Here is an 18,793-nt window from a genome sequence, read left to right on the forward strand (position 1 = left end):
GCGACATTATATTCTCACGTACCTTTAAATGGAATAGAATGTTTGTCAATTTTTTGAAATTTACATATATTGCTGTTTTCAAATAAATGTAACAGAATATATGAGCATCATAGAATTTCATCAGACATAACTTTTCAATGAATTAAAATAACATTGCTAATCGTGGCGAGAAATTGATCTTTGAAATTCAGTCATGCCAAGTGAATATCTTTTACACAGTGCGTTCATATCTCTAGTTTCATTATTTTCATTTCTTGTTTTCGTTCATTGTTAAATTTTCCATTTATTAAACATTTCAACTGAGACATATTGGTATATTCTGTATCAAAATATATTAATATTGCAACGTGTTATCATTGCAAACCTGACACGCTTCGTTCCAAATAATTAAGAACATTTAAAACACAAAATGAAACTTGCGAATCGATATGTATATTAGGAACTTCCTGATCAATGAAAGGAGATGAGTATCAACTCACTTAAAACCGAACAATCGTGTAAAGTTTATGCATTCAGAGGCTACCTTTTGTGAGTTTTCAACAAGAAGACAAAGAGGAATTGATGACTCAAACGTACTTGTCTTTAAGGCAGACATTGTGGAAAGGTTAGCTAATGACCTTAAATCACCCAGCCCCATTTAAAGAGAAGCGGTTACTTTAATTTTGTAACAACGTAGACTATGTACAAACACTTTGCAATACATTTTTATTTATTCAGAATTAGTAAATAAGAAAACAGTATTAGAAAATCTAAACGCCCTCCTCCCTCCTTCCCCCACCCGAACGAACAGCTTCGATTTGTATCAATCTGGAAACAACATGTTGTTTTCTATTATAACATATTTTGTAAACAATACATTAGAAATGTTAAAGAGGCATGGAAAAACGCAATATAAGATATTCATTTTTCTAACAGAATTAGCAAAACGTATGCTTGAATGGAAAAACATGCGTATGTTGGAATCTTTCAACCAACGTAAGTTCAAATTATTCATAACAACTTGTGATGCTTAGTAGACACCAAGGTCCACCAACTTTCGTGTGATTCAACTAACAATCGAGTCCAGTTTTAATAAAGATCTGTAAGAAGAAATGATATTCTACAGACTAGTCGTAATAATATCATGTCTGTCTACCGTTACGTGCGCACTCATCGACATGTATCCCTCCTCGTCATCACTTACGCTTGGCGAAGAGCAACTGCTGCTCTCACTATCATCGTCTGGCATCAGTTTCTGAAATAACAATAGCACAGCAATCCTTTTTTCCAGGAAATATATCTTTCTTAATACGACAAGGTTGTAAATATTCTACAAACAATTCAACGTAGATACTAGCACAATATTGATTTTATACGTAATTTTTGACCTTATTTATAGGGTTTATTATGCAACTCTATCAGAAAACACCATTTGACGTCTAAAATGTGTGGGTTTTTTTCTTCTTTTTTTTTGGGGGGGGGGGTGTGGAGGGCTGTAAGAACTCCATTCATGCGAGGATCCTCAACGACTCAAGGTCACACCCCTTTTTAATAAAATCCTTGTTCCGTCCCTCGTGCATAACCTATATGTCTATGTTTGCTGGTGACTTACCACGTTACACTTCAACATTTGTGAATGAGGGTAACAGTATACTTATGTGAGCTATATCACTCTATTTGTATGTTTAAATTCACCCGATGGTGTAGGACAGTTTCTAGCTGTTGCAGTGTTTTTCGAGTAAAATTCCAGCAAAATTGATTGTAAGGTGTTTCTTGTTTGACGACCAATACTCTTGATTTGTCACACACTTGACAAGTTAGTTCAACTACAATACAAGGTATTTTTTCTCTAACATTCGGGATATATAGGAAATCCAAAAGCAAAAGCAAAGTGATGTAAAGTATTAATTTTCACAAAAATTGGCGTAACCAATCCTGGTTCCTGATGGCCAATATTTATTGTCAACAGTTCACAAATGTTTTGATGTAATATTATCGTAAAACATTCCCTAATAAAATTATAAATAGGCATTTACATTTACTAGTAATGGTGTCAAATGCAATACAAAAACGTCAATTTTAAAGCAAAAATGTTATTGCCAGAACATTTTTTATAACGGTAACACGTTGTGACGATAATATCACATAATATATACGTATATTTCATTTAATAAACTCACGATGCCCTCTTCCGATAACCAGGTCGATAATGATTCTTTCAAATTTCGCAACGGAAGTCGATTCATGGGATCTTTTGAAAAACATTCTTGTAAGCTGTTTTGACTGTAAACAGAAGCAACGACATCACATCATCACACATCAGAAGTCATAAACTGTCTTCATAATGTTAGAAAACACTGTATTTCTTGTGACAGGAAAACCTTGTAAATAAAGACTCTTAATTAGGATTTATGTCATTTCTAAGGAAATATCATACCTCAAAATCTGAATACATATTTTTTTTATCTCCATGCATGAACAGATGAATACATTTGAGTTCAACTCGTGTCAATCCTGGAATGCAAAATTCCATGAGGCTAAGTTAAAAATCAATAATCAGTGCAAAGATTCCTGTTTTAATTGTAAATGTCTGTGACTCTTTTATTTACATAATGTCACGGAACGTTCACAAACAAATATTACATTTTTTATAAAAGAGAGAATAATATAACGTATTTTCGTGTACATAGTTTACACAGCAAAATAAATGAATTGCATAAAAAAGTTAACATGCAACATGTTATGTCTTGATAGGATCATCGTAGATCATAAATGTATGATTCTACTATTTGTTTCCAAGAACTTGTAAACCCACAAGACGCAAACGTTACCTCATAGAACATTCATAAAGTCTTCTTCAACATTATTTATTTTAGTACAACAATTTTGTTTATATTTTGGTACAGTCTGTGGAAACAAGACTTGCTGAGAGATTTTTTCCTTGACACATTTTAGGAATTCATTGTGTATAATTATTGTTTCAGAGTTAAAGTGTAAACTAACTCACACATCAATTGGTAAATCACGCTGTCCATCTTCTGTTTCACCGTCGATGTCCACCTTTATCCCATGAGCTTAAAAAAAAGGGTGAACGTTGTCCAATAGTATAATAAATGTATCAATTAATCAATTTAAATAGAAACACATTGTGTAGTAAACTTCACTTAGTGGAGAAAAAGATATAATTGTTGAGGAAGGAGGCACGACAACATCAGTGACATTAGCACTGATAATTCTGCTGGAAAAGACTGTATAGTTACATGGAGTGTAGTAAAAAGTAACATCGTGTGATTCCATTTACGTATTAAATTATTTCTAAAATTCATTGTTTATTGAATTGTTTCTTGTTTACAGATCATTAAAGGAAATACTTGCAAAGATCATATTCTTACCGTATGCAAATACGTCACAAATGCATATTGCCACAGACCAGGAATCACTTGCCCAAGTATATTCGTTGCGTTCTTCTGTCTCTGGTGGCAGGGTCGGTCTATTCTCCTATTGAAAAATAGAAAAGACGAAACGTAACTAGAACTGCACCTGCCTGCAAATACGCAGTATATACTGCGCGTGGAGTGCTTACAGTATTTGGAAACAATTTTCGTTTGTTAATGGTGTTATTTTTTGGGCGGACAATATACCATTGTGTATAGCCATGTAGGTTCCTACAAAGTGAGAGCGGATGTGAGCGCCGTTAAAAGGCTCATAATATGTTGGCTATGCAGCTAGCCGCCTGTGAAACCTCAAATGTACACATACTATATGAAACTTTAAGTTACTTGGTCAGTAATGCGCACGCGCACTACAATAATAAGTACTTCAGTTATCACGAACCGTTTACCTTTGCATGTTTGTGATGTCTCACCTGTACCTAACCCCACCAATGTATAACTGTCATTTTTGTTTTAAAAATGAAGTGCTTCTTACCTGTTTTTAATTCGTTTTGAAATCAATTGCTTTTACAATCAATCGGCCTTGAGATGTCATATAACTCTATGCTTAGCTTATTCCAGAAACAAAGGCAACTTTATATATTTTAAGGAAGCCTATTCTTATACAATATTCACCGATGAACTCATAAAGAATTATTCTATATTATCAAAAATTTCCCTTTGTGGATATTCATAACGTCTTTTTCACAAAGTTCCTAGCAACCATATTTATTAATCCACTGCAATATTTATTCAATAACTTCAACTGACGAAAGAAAATACAGAAATTGAAGAAATCAGTAATGCCCGTCTACGTTTGCATCAAATCGCAGGACATACCAGTTTTTTGTTGTCGTTTTGTGGGAGGGGTTTGTGTTCTACATAAAGAATTCGAAACAATTCGATATGAAACCGGGTCTCAATTGAGTTCATGTATTATAAGAAGGTGTTCAAAGTGACTCATTATCTTTTCTGAAGTTCCTTACTGATACTGGTACTGCCAATATCTCTAAAAAAAAATACCTGAGGACTATTAAACTACATTATCCATTGCTGACGCGTGAGCTTCATTCTTTATCGTTATATAAAAGATAACTAAATTTTTCGAAACTTTTTTTTTTATTTTTAAGGCACACAAATTTTAAGATCGTTTAGTGATTGTCACGAAAATCCAAAACAAAAGCCATTACACAATAATGTTGCTTTTCTAAAGAAACTTATTGGCTGTGATAAAAATAACACTACGGTGTGTTGCAATTACATTATTTGATATATATGCTTACCTTCCCTTTAATCAAATCGACTTTTTTCGAGACATCCTCTTTGAGACAAAAGTCATAGATTTTACAGCACTTTCTTTCTGTCAACAAAATTTTTTTCATTGAAAGTCCAGGGTGCAAAAACTGTGAACAAGTAAACGACAAAACTTCATTGTGAAACGTGGCGCTGAATAATGCGTTTAATGAAATTTAATAACGTACGTGTGATATGTGTACTAAAGTTAATGATATTTGGATATTACCTTCGAAAGCGTACTGCATGAGACAAAAATACTAAACTCTTCTCTTCTAGATTGTGTTGTAAAGAGCACATACAAAGTTTTTGGGTATATCTTGCACACATATAAGCTGCAATCACATGCAAGTTTTTAATTTAATCTGCCGAGTTTAAGTTTAAGATTTGTATTTCCTTTCAAAAGTAATTTTTTGAACTGTGCGATGACAATGTTATTAGAAACAGCATATCATGAAAGTTAAATGTCGTGATCTGAGCCTTATGTGCAGCTTAATGCCGGACCCTCATTTTCTGCGCATGCTCAAAGCTTCTGATTAGTGTAGTTTAAATGGTAATTGACGTCCATCAAGGAAGTAACACTAATTTGCTAGGTGGTTTGCCTTCATGACGACATGACATGCGGTTATTTAGAATTTGTTGTTTGGTAATTATTGTTGTTCTGTAGGTTTGTAGAGCATAAATCAGTGTAAAACGCTGATAGTCATGTTAAGTAATCGCTCTCTGTCGCTTAAAGACTTTAGTTGCCTGTACTGGTGCTCACCCTCCTGGGATATACTAGTAGTCGATACTATTAGTCGTACTCTGTAAATAGTAGGCTACACTAGTAGTACAAGATTAAATATTGGCACTATATCGCTTAGAACCCAATACTCATACTTATACTTTGTACCAAAGGTAATTTTACTTATAATTTTTCATCATGTTGCTGTACTTGTACCAGAAGTTTGTTTTTTGGTAGTTTGGGACTTGTTTTCACCTTCACTTTAAGGTGAGTAAATTATGTCAGTTACAGAGATATCTATCTCCTTACCCCATATGTAACGATCATTTCCATTCCAGCTACAATTTGATTTGCATATTCCAACACTTCTACGGTTGTAATAGAGCTGGCGGTCTGTTGTTTTCCTACCATCCAATCATCTAGTGTACCAACCGGTTGATAGTTTTGCAAAAGGAAAATATTCACTGTAAGAAAGAGAGCAAAACATCCCATTAAATTGATAAATGGATATTTAGTAGATATATAACACTTATAACTTCGAAAAGGAGCTCAAACATTGTACTTAATGGATTCAAGTAATTGTATTAACACATACCTCTGTCGATACAAAGCCCCACAGTTTGTATCAGTGCTCTATGGTGAGGCATTTCCATGACCTTCTGAACGTACATATCCCAGTGGTATTCTCTCTTTACTTGTCTGTCTTCTGTAGATTGATGACAATCAAAAGTTGTGGTATTTTCAGTGTATTCTTGTCGCTTTTTTAAATTAGGAACAAAACATATTTTCATATTTCCCCTTAACTTCCTAAATGTCAATATCATATTGCACCCAATCAATACTCCCATACACCTCTGAGTATACATCTGCAAATTTTAACCAATTCCGCTGGTTATGTCTTTACACGCACGCTACCCTTGTTATTGTTGGTACCTCTATTATTGTATATGTTAAGATATAAATATAAATGGTACCTTTCACAGAGGTGACGAAAACCGACTTCTTGTTACCATTTTTGTTGACAATTGTTCCCATCCATCTGTCAAGTAACATTCCTTTCTTCAAATGAAGTACGAAACAGACTTCATGCCTCTTGTAAATTTTCGCGTGCAAGGACTTTATTCTGAGACTAGCGTAGTCTAAGTAAATTTTAAAAAAATGCTTAACAACAGTAATCAATGTGTTAATATATATTTGTATGTTAATGCAGATTCTCATGCCTTATCAGTTAAATCTGGAAAAGGTGAGTACACGTTAATCAGTTGAGGCTGATGTGTGTTATAATTTTTTTTAACATGTGCTACATTAATGACCAGTTGCTACTGAGAAGGACTTACAAACAGAAAATACTAAACACACAATCCTATGCATAATGATGGACTGGACTAACCAGACTACTTTAAAGGGTTTCGCCAATAATGGTGTACATATTTTAACAGAAAGTGAATGACACATTGCTGCAAAAGTCATACTTACAAGTTAAACATAGTAACAGCTATCAATCAGTCGTAATCAGTCATTTGAAGGCAACAGCCTTTGAGTAATGAATTGGTCTGTTAGTATTTTTCCACAGTTACATATGCTGACAGGTCTGATTATTGATTAATGGCTGTCTCGTTTTCGCATTCCTAACTGATCAACCCATGTACATTGTGTGACATTTTAACCATGAGATTCAGTTAGTTGGCGTGCCATTCTCACACCCTTATAGTCCCTACAATCCACTTATCGTACTGTACGAATAAGTTACAATTATGGAAATATCTGGCGCTATTCATGAACTCATGTTGTCATTGCGTTCATATATACTGATTGTTAAAATGTACATTTTTGTTACAAATAGTATCTTATATGTAACTACGGTCAACGTCGAAGGTGAATCTGTATCACAAGGTGGTGTAATAAGAAAATTTGAAAGTCTTCACTTCTACTTTTGAAAGCATAAGATGAAAGGCGACTACTTAGCGTATTACGACAAAAGCCTTGGTACATGTAATCACCGTAAAAAGCATTCGTATAGTCTGTAATGAGTTTTCTTGAAGGAATCACTACCAAATGGCACATTTATTTACCAATATAATTTATGAGTAGCAAGTTGAAGTCACAACTTTTTGTGCGTAAACAATATCGATATCATACATACCTCTATAAGAACGCCTGTTCTCTCTCGGTACCTTTGGCAGCGCCATGCTGCAACAAAAGAAATATATTTATTTTGATAGCAATAAGTCGTGCAAACGTTGCGCAAAAGCTTATTTTTCATTGCAAGATGGGCGTGTTCTCTTTCATCATATTGACTAAAATAAATGAATGCTACATTGGAAATTTCTATAGAACGCAGAATGCTTTCAACAAAATGTGACTCGAACCACTATCGTCATGAATAAAAGTACTGTGCTCCCTAAATATGATCTCTGGAGCTTTGTAACGATCGCCGTATTATTATTCCCTTTATGACGGATGCCAGTCAGGAGTTGTGGTATCTGGCAGTTTATTATGAAATTAATATGTTTCATGTTCGTTTCAAACATCACAATTATTGTAAGACTAGCTTCTTATGGTGTATTAAATCGTGAGTCTATAACATACCTCTGCTTTCTGTTAGCTGGTGTATTGCCAGTTTTATCTGTTCGGATATGACGTAAATTTGGTTTTAATTTAATGTGTTAAAAGTGGAAAGATTTGTTTCAATACATGAACTGTGTTACTGTTGATCACACTATCATTTTTAATTTTCAAGTCAATCGCACCTCAACGTGTAACGCTGCTGTATTGAGTCATGTTTTTTTCATAGTCGGAATTTCACGTGACAGTCATACAATGCAAAAGTCAAACTCAAATGGTTATTGCAACATATAAAACATTGAAATTAAGTTAGTGAATTAAAGCTGATCTCAAAGAAGATACTTGTATGGCTCTCACAGTCTCAGGGGACATTCCTTACATATATGGGTTGGTCACATCGCCCGGGACAAGTATAAAATCATAACTCGGCAATAATTGCGACGTGTATTAGTCTTCAACGTTGGTGTAATACCTATCTGTGCAGAACATACAGCCATATGTTCACCACCTGCTATCGTGTCATCTAATGAAGTACATATGGTTTCCGTATCTGGTCTACAAAGCAACGATTAAAGAAATGAAAACCTGTTATCACATGATATACGAGTAGGTTTTTGACAAACATGCACGGGTGGATGGATGTATATTATGTTATCTAATCAGAGTCTAGTGTTGGAAAGCAAAACTAATAGCAATCGATGGATGATTTACTATTCGTTATGAATCATTGAAATGAACATACACATTACTGTGCCTTTAAGATGATATTTGTAATAACAAGTGCTTAGTTGCGCTTTTATTTATTCTGCTGCACTTCATGTTTAACTCAGCCGACATGTATTTCCTGTTGTTTGAAAACTATTTTATTCTGTTTATAAATACACAGAATTTAATAACTATTTTTGCTGATATTTAACTTCTAGTTTCGAACACTAGAACTATCAAAATATTGAAGTACTCATAACATCTCAAGAATCAAGAGATATAAAATAACAACATTTATAAAGTTTTACGAACTCACAGGGTAGCCTGGGGCAAATTTGTAATCTTCAAATGACATAGACAAGGGCAATGAAACCCTCGAGCGCCCTTTTAACGATATGCATGTACTATAAGCTTGAATCTCAGTTAAGGGCCAAATATTCACGTTCATCTTTGGGGTTTTTTTGTGGGGAAGGCAGTGGGTATTTATATTGATAACTCAACCATACTATATAATATGTTATCTTTATATAATCTTCAGGGTTTCCTTGTATGACCTTCAGCATAATTCTTTCCATACGACAAAATTGTCATGCATTTTAACTTTTAAGTATCAATGTGTTACTACTGAAGTCATGATCTCCTTGTAGCAATGAGTGTCACTCATAAATGTTTTGTTTTTTCTTTGATTGAGAGTTCTCATACTACGACTAAATGATGATAGTTGAGCAATTATTAAGAAAATTGCAATTAGGCATATCTTTAATTGATACATAAACTGTTTTCAGTGAGAACAATAATTATCTTAACACATTAAGCAGCATGTTGCAGTAAATGTATAACTTGCATACTTGAAATCACTTACCGGGTAATTGCTGCACTCCTTGTGTCAAGATTAGAAAATGAGCGGACTATCGAAGAAGATGAAAAGAGATATTGAACTTGTAGAAATTAGAACACTTATGTATCTAATCGAAATAACAAGCTGTCAACAACTTAAACAGTTTAATAGTATTTAGCACAACGTAACTAAGCACTTTCCGATAGCCATAGGTTTACACAGCTGTAATTTTAAATTAGGAGGTAATATCATGAATGTGTGCACCTTTGACCGAAAACTGAACCGAAGAAGACATGATTATCATTCATATTCATTTTATGAATTGGTTAAATTCCTGAACTGTAGTGTGGTCATTTATAACAGTTAGTAGCCACTGAGTGCCTTGCATATAGGTATGATCTGAAGCAGATCAAGCAGGACATTGTACATAGAACAAGAAAAAAATAGATATGTGATCTTACTTACATCTACGCACGTTTCTGTAAATTATAAATGTACCCACGAGGACTGCAGCCAAAATCAATGCAGGGGTAATGATGATCTTGTTAAGGTTCCATGAATGAAGGTCTGTGCTTTCTAAGATAAAAAAGGAAACTGATAATGTTAAGCAGAGCTTAAAACAAATGAAGAAAATGGTAAACAATATAACGAAAACTGTAGTTGGGGTGTGTGCATGTGTGTTTGGGTGGGTGGTAAAGGGGGAGGGGGTGAATGTGTTCATATATTTAGACCTCACAACTGGTAACATGGAACAAAAGAAATTCCTGTCACAAGTTGTCGAACAAAAGAGAACAATAGTGTTCGGTTGTCCAGACAAAGGGTTAGAATAAAGGTAAATGTCATCGGTTATAGCTCATATAATAGAAAACCAATTTAAGAGGGGAGAGGTGGTTTGAATGTAATTACGATAGCATGATTGACTTAATCAACTAGGTTAGAATAAGTCATATATGCATGGATGCCACAAGTAATTATGTTTCCATGCTTTCCGTATCAATTTCACTTACCAGCTTGAAGCTTCATCAGAAGGGTAACTGACGAGTTACAATTCTGTTCCTCCAACTCTGAATCAGCTGTGCAAATTACTTGAGCGATTTCCGTCTCAAGACGAAAATACAGATCATTGACTATGTCGAAATATTGGTCTTGTTCATTCCTTTGTGCGTATGTTGTACTATTTACCTCAAAAACTTCACTTGACTTGGTCAACCAAACCAAGGTAACATTTGGGTTCCCTCCCATAGCAAAACATGTTAGCTTATGGGTTATGTCAGGATCAATACTGATATTTGTTTTAATTATTTCCTCTTGGAAAACTATGATGATTTCTGGAGGTACTGTTGAAAAAGTAAATAAATGATGTTTGAAAGTTATCCAATGGTTTGCTTACAGTGCATAGTGGTTTATACTTTTTAAATATTAATAGTAGTTTGATGGACTTAATGTTAAATGGTTGTAATTATGAAATACGACTTTCCCTAACAAACTGCTGTCGAACATTTCGTAACCATGTAAAACTATTTATCAAGTATTTAATGAAATAATCAAATTTTTAGTGACTCACCAAACGTGGCGATCTGCAAGTGAGTGGATACATTTCGCATTTCGACTGGATCTTCTATTTTGCATTTCGCGTAAAAATATTCTGATCGAGCTTGAAAAGGAAGAGTTAGTGGGTCGATGTTGTATTTGCCTCTGTGTTCAATTGCCATGGTTTCATTCGCAATTTTCACTTTAGGACTCGGACTTATTGAGAAAAACAATACATATGCTGACAACATGTCACCCCTAACATTGCAAGTGACAGAATGATTAGTGTCGTAACGCATATGCATAATTTCATCAGTTGTATTTAATCCATCCAAGCAAATACTTATTTCAGGAAAATCTGAAAAACAAAATGTACATATATATCTCATTGGCTTACAGATTTGAAATGTCATACATATATATATATATATATATATATATATATATATATATATATTTAATTGTTACCCATATGCATTTGTTATAGATCGCGTTATGTAACATCATTATTTCGGACTGACATGTCATGAATCACTCGTATTTAATATTCTATCGTTTGGATAATGTTTTGCCAGCGTTATGTTAAAAACAAGCAGGGACATAAATATTTCATTGTACGATGAACTTGCCATGAAACTCAATGGTCAAAGTAACAGATGTATCTCGAACGGTCCTGTTGCTGTCAATTGCGATGCATGTTACGTTCAGTACTTCTGCACGGGATACCGTCATATCCAGACTAGTGACAGCCAATTCTTCACCCGACCCATTAATAATTGTGTTTATATTGTTTTCTCCCGGGGTTAAGGAGAGTCTAGTGAGGTGCCATGTTAACGAATCCAATACTTCCACATTTGATGCGTTGCATGTTAACCTCACATGGGTGCCAACGTAAACATTGAGATCGACTCGAGCGACGTCGCCTTTGTAATACATGGTCACGTTTGGAGCTTCTGAAGAAGAAATGATAATGTATTAGTTTCATTCGTGATGAAAACTATTTTCATTTTCTTTTAACTAATACGTTATGTTTGTTCCTGCAGCATTTCCAATGACGTATTCGTCAGCTCTTCGACAATCCATTGATGCGATACGATATCATTGTCTATTGCATATTTAAAACACTCGTGCATATTGAAACACAATATTTGCACAAGGCTTGTTCAAAGTTCTCACCGTAGTATTGTATAACCACCGATGTCACTTTACGTTGAAGCTCACTCTCACCAGACGATACACATGAAACAGTAGTGTAATCTTCTCGTAATACAATTGACACATTACTTGTCACTATGCCATTTGTATTTTTAACAAATGGTATAATCCTCACGCCATATAGTTCATCCAATCGTTTTCCCTCTGCCGTCCATTCTACCTCCAATTGTGAACTCGCGTTTATAGCAATACATGTCAAATTTACAACTGGCTTGTCGTAGACTGATATCTTTCCCACCGAAGACGCATCATTAACTAATATATTAAGATCTGGGACAACTATGGATGAAAAAACATCATAAAGAAAGAAACGTTGACAAAGTACGGTTATCTCTTGTCCTAAGGGTGACACATTACATTTACATTTACGAGCAGGACTGTTAGCTAAAAGTGTAGTTGAAGTGTTTGGATTGAAGAGTTGTTGCCGTCACTAGCGAATATAAAGATCACACCCAAAATATAGTATATGTGGTATGAAATAGATATCACTCTACATTCTCTTAGAATTTTACGTTCGATCTAGTTTCAAGTTATCATACAAAACCATATGTACAGTACTTCAGACTGTGCAGTTATTACGTAGCAAGAACAAAGGAAGGTCACTGGGTATATCAATACAATTGAGTTGGCATATGCGTCGTATATTTACGTCACTATATGTTCATTCGTCTCACATAAACAGTATTAGATGTCGTACATAGAAAGCATCTTCATGAGCCTTGAATTACTTCTTGGTCGCCATACGTGTTGTAGCTCAATTATTCAAGAAACTGCATTCTACATTGTATTACTGAACTGATGATCATTCAACTTCAATGAACCATGCATATCTTACGGTAGGCAAATACTTGGGCCCTCTTTGAAACTGTAACAAATTCAGGCTCTACATAAGCTGAGCAAACCACTGTTGAAGTATGTGTTTGGAATGCATAGGAAAGATCGATCTTTGAGGACACATTTCCGTTCGTATCTTCGTTAAAGAGATGATTTACGTTTTCGTCTATCGATACAGAGTTAATGATCCACCGTAGTTCTACTTTGAACTTTGCAGACCTTGCTTCGCATGCTAAGTTATACGTCTGTCCTTTTATGACCTCCACTGTATCGATTACCTCGTCTTCGTTCAAGAAAATACGCAGGCGAGGCAGATCTGAAACAAGGTAAAAAAGATTGCCTGTGATTATATCATTATGAAACACAGTCCTTTTCAGGGAGCCCTACAACATAAACGGTCCATCCTACATACACTGTTCATATTACTTGTACATCCTATTATCAAAGATATGGTTGGCTTCTAACTACTGTTAGGAAACGTGTCATGGGCAGTTTCTTGGACAGATACATTTTGTATTTAACATCAACAGTGCATTAACAGTAGCCAAAGATTGTCAGTGATAAGTGTGTCTTCATGACGTTGCATTGGTAGCACACCGTGTATATGTAGATGCTGATGGTGTCCCTGTCAGTTTGAAATGTAAGAGTTTAGTCACTTTAACAGTATATTGATATTTCACTTAGCACAATACTTAAATCAATAGCAATATTAATCAAATTACTGTGTGACTTTCCATGCATAAGTTTCAACAGCTCTTTCATTGTCGCTTGCTACTTTCATTTTCATTTCTATAATCACTTCACATCAAACAAAACACTTTCATCTATACATGCTTAATGGACAACCGTATAGGGATGTCCAAAACTGCTGTACTACGTAAAAGGAGACAACTCTGTTCAAACTATCACAAATCCCAAACTGAGAAATTATCTTGCGTTAATGTTGAAGTCATTTGCATATTAAATTATTTTCAACCAAGTCTTTAGAAATCGAACTAACCTATGTGTTCTCGAACACTTTGAATAATCCAGTGTCACAAACCCAATAATACCTAAACGTTGTTTTGCTTTGTAATACATTTTCCTAAACTACCTTTGGAACATTTGATGAACACTGAATGTAATGCATATTCCGTCTTATATTACTTGCAACGAAAAGTGAAGGTATCTCTAAACTAGACAAATGAATACCGATGTCTGCTGAACAAGACAAACATGTATTTAGTCCCAAATATAGCACACGAGGACAAATACACACTTGACGAACTTTTTGTTATATGTTCTTAAATGTTCTTACCGTGTGCAAATACATGAATAGATGTTCTTGTTCTATTCGTGTCAAAGTTACCCAATGCTATGCACTCCAATATGGCATCATGTTGATTTAAAACGTACGAAAGACTGCTTTGAGAGTAGTGTGTGCCATCATCAGTGTGAAAGTTGCTGCTGTTTCCGTCGGTATAGTATCCGTTAATCTTCCATTTCACATCCGCCGCTGGGTTTGAGTCCGACGCGATACACTTAAAATCATACATTTTCCCTTTAATGACGTCAATATTGCCCTCAGTTCTTTCATCATTTACCAGAATACGAAGCTCTGGCGGCCCTTCAATAAATAAATAAATACTTCTAAACTATAAAACAAACATCAACATTGACGGTGAAAACTTACATGGCAGGGATGGGGGGGGGGGCAAATCCCTGCATCATCATTGGTGTATGTGATAGAGGTAATTGAGATAAATAACTACTTTTAAAAGCTTAGTAAAATTTTTCTTCCCATTTGAGAGATATCTTAGGCTATAGTTAATCATAGAGCTATAAACGTTTATATCTCTATGATTTAATGTTTCTTTATTCAAAAGATATTTGAAGCGGGTATCTGTATGACATGGAACACGTGTGCTTGAAGCTTATTAATTATATTGGTGAAAAAACGTCATAGACTGATAATGTCATAGCTTGATTATGATGAGACGACTTTTACAAATGATTAGTCTTTGATATGTGAAATGTGAGAAAGTTGTTCATTTAAGTTTAACACCTCTATAACAAGGTATAAAGAAAACATGATCGTTGTGTTTACTCTCCTTTAAGCATGAAAAAGTTAAATGGTGGCTGCCACTTTTAACTCAAATGTTATTTGGGAATGTTTGCTGCAAGAAAGCTCTTTCTGGCACTTGTCCTAGTGTTTATATCTCTTTAACAGAACGAAACCTAACACTAACTAGTTACGTTATATTAACTAGTTACGTAAGATGTGCTGTTCGTATATAACTGATAAGTTGAAGGCGTTCTCACCGAAGAAATAGATTGCTTGGCAGCAAATAAATAACTGGGAATTTGATTGGCGTTGTCCTGATTAATCATGTCCTGATTAACAGTAAAAAGAACTGTTACCCGAATACTAGATTCAAAGAGATATTAGTGATATCATCTTGGAACAGTAACATATCATTTTCGGAAATTTCTGTTTCGAATCTGTTAATAAAATGCTACTTACAAAATATTTCTAATCGGCTAGAAGTCGATGCCTGAAGCTCATTATCAATAAGGCATGTTATTTCCTGGTCGTGAACATCTCGAGAACTGGTAAATACCACATCACAACATTGGATATGAAAACTGTTGAAGCAGGCTTCTTGGAATGGTACGTGTTGATATCTTGTTACTGGCATTTCACCAAGGGACCATGAAAATAAACTTTCACCTGGTGGGAAACTATTCTCAACGCAACATGTTGCTGTTATACTTTCCCCTTCAACTGTGGTTGTCTGTGACACTGATATATTTGGATGTCCTAGCAATTTCAAGCAAAAATATTCAGTTTCAAATTTCATATATATATGTGATTATTCTATATCGAGATATAAAATGTTTGCAATCACGTTATTGTTCGGAGAGTACATAAGCTGTGGTAAATTCACCGGAACTGCAGCAATTATCAGAAAACAAAACATGTCAAAACGAGGACTCAATCTAAAATTCTATGAAAGATACCATATATCTCTAGTGCGGGCAAGCCATGCGACTTTAGACATTTCTAGTTCTCTCGTAGCGAGTTTAAAGCCTAGTTTGATCGAGTGGAAAACCATGGTTGCTACAGCATTTTTTAAATGTTATGACAATCATAAATTTGAGAGAGAGAAATTCAGTTTTCCTATTTTCAAAATCATATTGCAGTGACACGGGCAGTTTCCTGGATGCTTTAGCATTTGTTGATATTCTTTATCTCTAGTAGCTATTAGGGGGACTTCAGATCTCTCATCTCTGTATGTGCGGCCCTGGATAACCTCATCTTGTTTAAGACGCTTAAAGTATCATTTCCAAATAAGAGAGGTGGTAGTGAAATATTACTTGTTTTTAATGTTCGTCTTAAAGTATACGTTGAGTTAAAATCAAAGAAAGTGTACTCTGTTTACATATAATCATAAAACAAAGGTTTATCTACCTTGAACAAGTAGCTGAAAATTGGATGACTTGGAAAAACCTTTGGTAGGATATTGTACACAAGAATAATCTCCAGCATCTTTGAAGTGTACGTTTGGAATATTCCACTTCATTGATACCACGTTGTCGTTCGCTTGGACCCCGGCTTGATATGCTTTGTTGTCAATAACATCGTTTTCATATTTCCATAGCAATGTGTGCGGGAATGGGTAGATTTCGCATGTGAATGTCACGTTATCGTGGAGAAGAGCTAACACAACTTTTGCGTTACTTGTTCTCACTGCAATTATAAAATGAATAGCATACATGCTGGATTTGTTCTTTGGTTAACTCTACTAATCACCAACACTTATCTTTAGCATGCTTCATAAGTGACTCGCAAAACGCATTTAACTTAACAAAACAATAACAACAGCAATACCTGAGTAACGTTTGTCACATGTAAACAATAGTTTTAGTAAGCGAGTAAGAAAAAATATATTGTAAAGAAAAAATACAGATAACTAAAAGGAATACTCACTGATAAGTAGAAGGAAAGGAATACTCACTGATAAGTAGAAGGTATAGGCTGAGTAAGGTAGTGGAACAAATGTGTTTTCTGACCATTTTGACTGTTGTTGCTTTTGCCTCGGTTAATAGTTACTCGTTTTTAACATAGCTATATGACTTGATAAGCTCATTGACATTCATTATATGCCGGTACGTTATATCAATCTGTTATTAAGAACGTGCCATATATCCGAAAGCAAAAGAGTAATTCGTAAAAGCCAATTAGCTATTCAATAACCGATCCGATCACCTCGTTATCGGCAACTTTGCAAAACTACTATTTATGGGCAATGCACTACTTCTGTGACCTACCTGACTTAAGCACTTACGTTAACTGAGAGATTCAGTTATTGTTACATGATTTTATGCAAATCTATGGAAAATTTGAAGAATCACCTATGCGTTACAACTTTTAAAGTAACTATGCTAGGTTTGCCAATTTCCAGAGAAACACAAAAATTTACTTTGGCGTAAAGATGTTAATTCTTGTCTACAATTTTAGTTCTTTACTGTGCAAATTATGGACTGGCATTGGAGAGATTATTTTTTAAGAGATTTAAAGAAGAGACGATAATTGGCTACTTATATTACAATTATGACATAGGTGATATATTTTTTCTTATGTAGTAAAACACAGAAGTAAACGATATCAGATTTAATGTTAATGCATTTCGAATCGGACCCGACCGGCAGACGCACTCGAGGACACGCCGCCCAGTGGGAACGCCGACCGCGCAGCCGGACCAGTCCACGGGCAGGACCCCGCGCAAGTCCGGGCACGCCACTCCCCGACCGTGGCGGCTCGCCCAGCCACTCAGGCTCGTAAAGATTCCGTCTTTCGGGTTCCCGGTCCGACCGGCCTAGCCCCAGATATACCCTAAGATCCTCACCAGAGGCAGATCCAGGTTTCATAAAATGCGAATGAGTGAACTTACTATTTATTTTCCTCTAGACTTGAAAGGGTACATTCGGAGGCATGGTTGGGCTATAAATGAAGTTAAAATGTTGTTCTAATAACTATTTTTATTTTCTCGCCTGATTCCGCGCATGCACTATCGACTATTAACACTTAGCCCGTGAGGGAATTTATTCGCATCTTGCCACCTCCCACTTTTCCTTTATAACAGAGATAAACACAATTACAAATGATGTACAAAAACTATACATGTATTATCAAGATGACAAATCATCACTTTTTAAACTGTTGTATTTTAATGCTAATGCCATGCCTATATTTTTAGATACTATCATCGTCTTATGATACATATGTAGGTAGGAACACTCTTATAGTACCTTTGTTGAACAACCAATTGTTCCAGTTTCTAAATTGATCCAGACGTAACTATATATTGACAATCGAATATTCCTATTACAATACGCTATTTGCAAAGTAAGGTTCACTACAGTGCCAACAACCGACAGTCTTAAAATCATCAATTAATGAAAATCTGGCCGATGAACTGCTTTTTTAGAAAGATATCATGTCAAAGTAAAAGTATTCGATGTTAAGTTAACTTGAACATTTAAGAGTATACTTATTACGTGGAAGTTAATAAATTGACTCTGATAGATGCTGCTGTTCGATTTCTCTAATAGTGCCTCCAATTTGATTGATCGGAGAAACAATAGCGTTGGATCTCAAGAATAGCTTCTTCCGTTTAACATCAGAGATCAATATCT

General features: G+C 35.0%; 1 protein-coding gene across 2 annotated transcripts; it reads right to left on the minus strand.

Annotated features, from left to right (window-relative positions):
- Nucleotides 1-21: 21 nt before the first annotated feature.
- On the minus strand, nucleotides 22-18,685 carry LOC139977037 (uncharacterized). 2 transcript variants are annotated; one of them, XM_071985995.1, is made up of 22 exons: nucleotides 17,113-18,685; nucleotides 16,566-16,844; nucleotides 15,618-15,914; nucleotides 14,412-14,720; nucleotides 13,116-13,430; nucleotides 12,242-12,559; nucleotides 11,695-12,018; nucleotides 11,100-11,423; nucleotides 10,543-10,872; nucleotides 10,001-10,111; nucleotides 9,560-9,605; nucleotides 8,465-8,547; nucleotides 8,017-8,053; nucleotides 7,571-7,617; nucleotides 6,402-6,566; nucleotides 6,023-6,133; nucleotides 5,737-5,891; nucleotides 4,694-4,813; nucleotides 3,372-3,477; nucleotides 2,987-3,053; nucleotides 2,160-2,262; nucleotides 22-1,234 (listed from the first exon to the last, which is right to left on the minus strand). In XM_071985995.1, exons 1-22 carry the CDS (start codon nucleotides 17,168-17,170, stop codon nucleotides 1,100-1,102), a joined length of 3,840 nt encoding a protein of 1,279 aa, XP_071842096.1. In that variant the 5' UTR covers nucleotides 17,171-18,685; the 3' UTR covers nucleotides 22-1,099. The 2 variants fall into 2 exon arrangements, with proteins under 2 accessions (XP_071842096.1, XP_071842097.1); XM_071985996.1 differs by lacking the exons at nucleotides 22-1,234; nucleotides 2,160-2,262 and adding an exon at nucleotides 2,312-2,360.
- Nucleotides 18,686-18,793: the final 108 nt, after the last annotated feature.

This window comes from Apostichopus japonicus, chromosome 12 (genome assembly GCF_037975245.1).
Source record: "Apostichopus japonicus isolate 1M-3 chromosome 12, ASM3797524v1, whole genome shotgun sequence".
Classification (NCBI taxonomy): Eukaryota; Metazoa; Echinodermata; class Holothuroidea; order Aspidochirotida; family Stichopodidae; genus Apostichopus; species Apostichopus japonicus.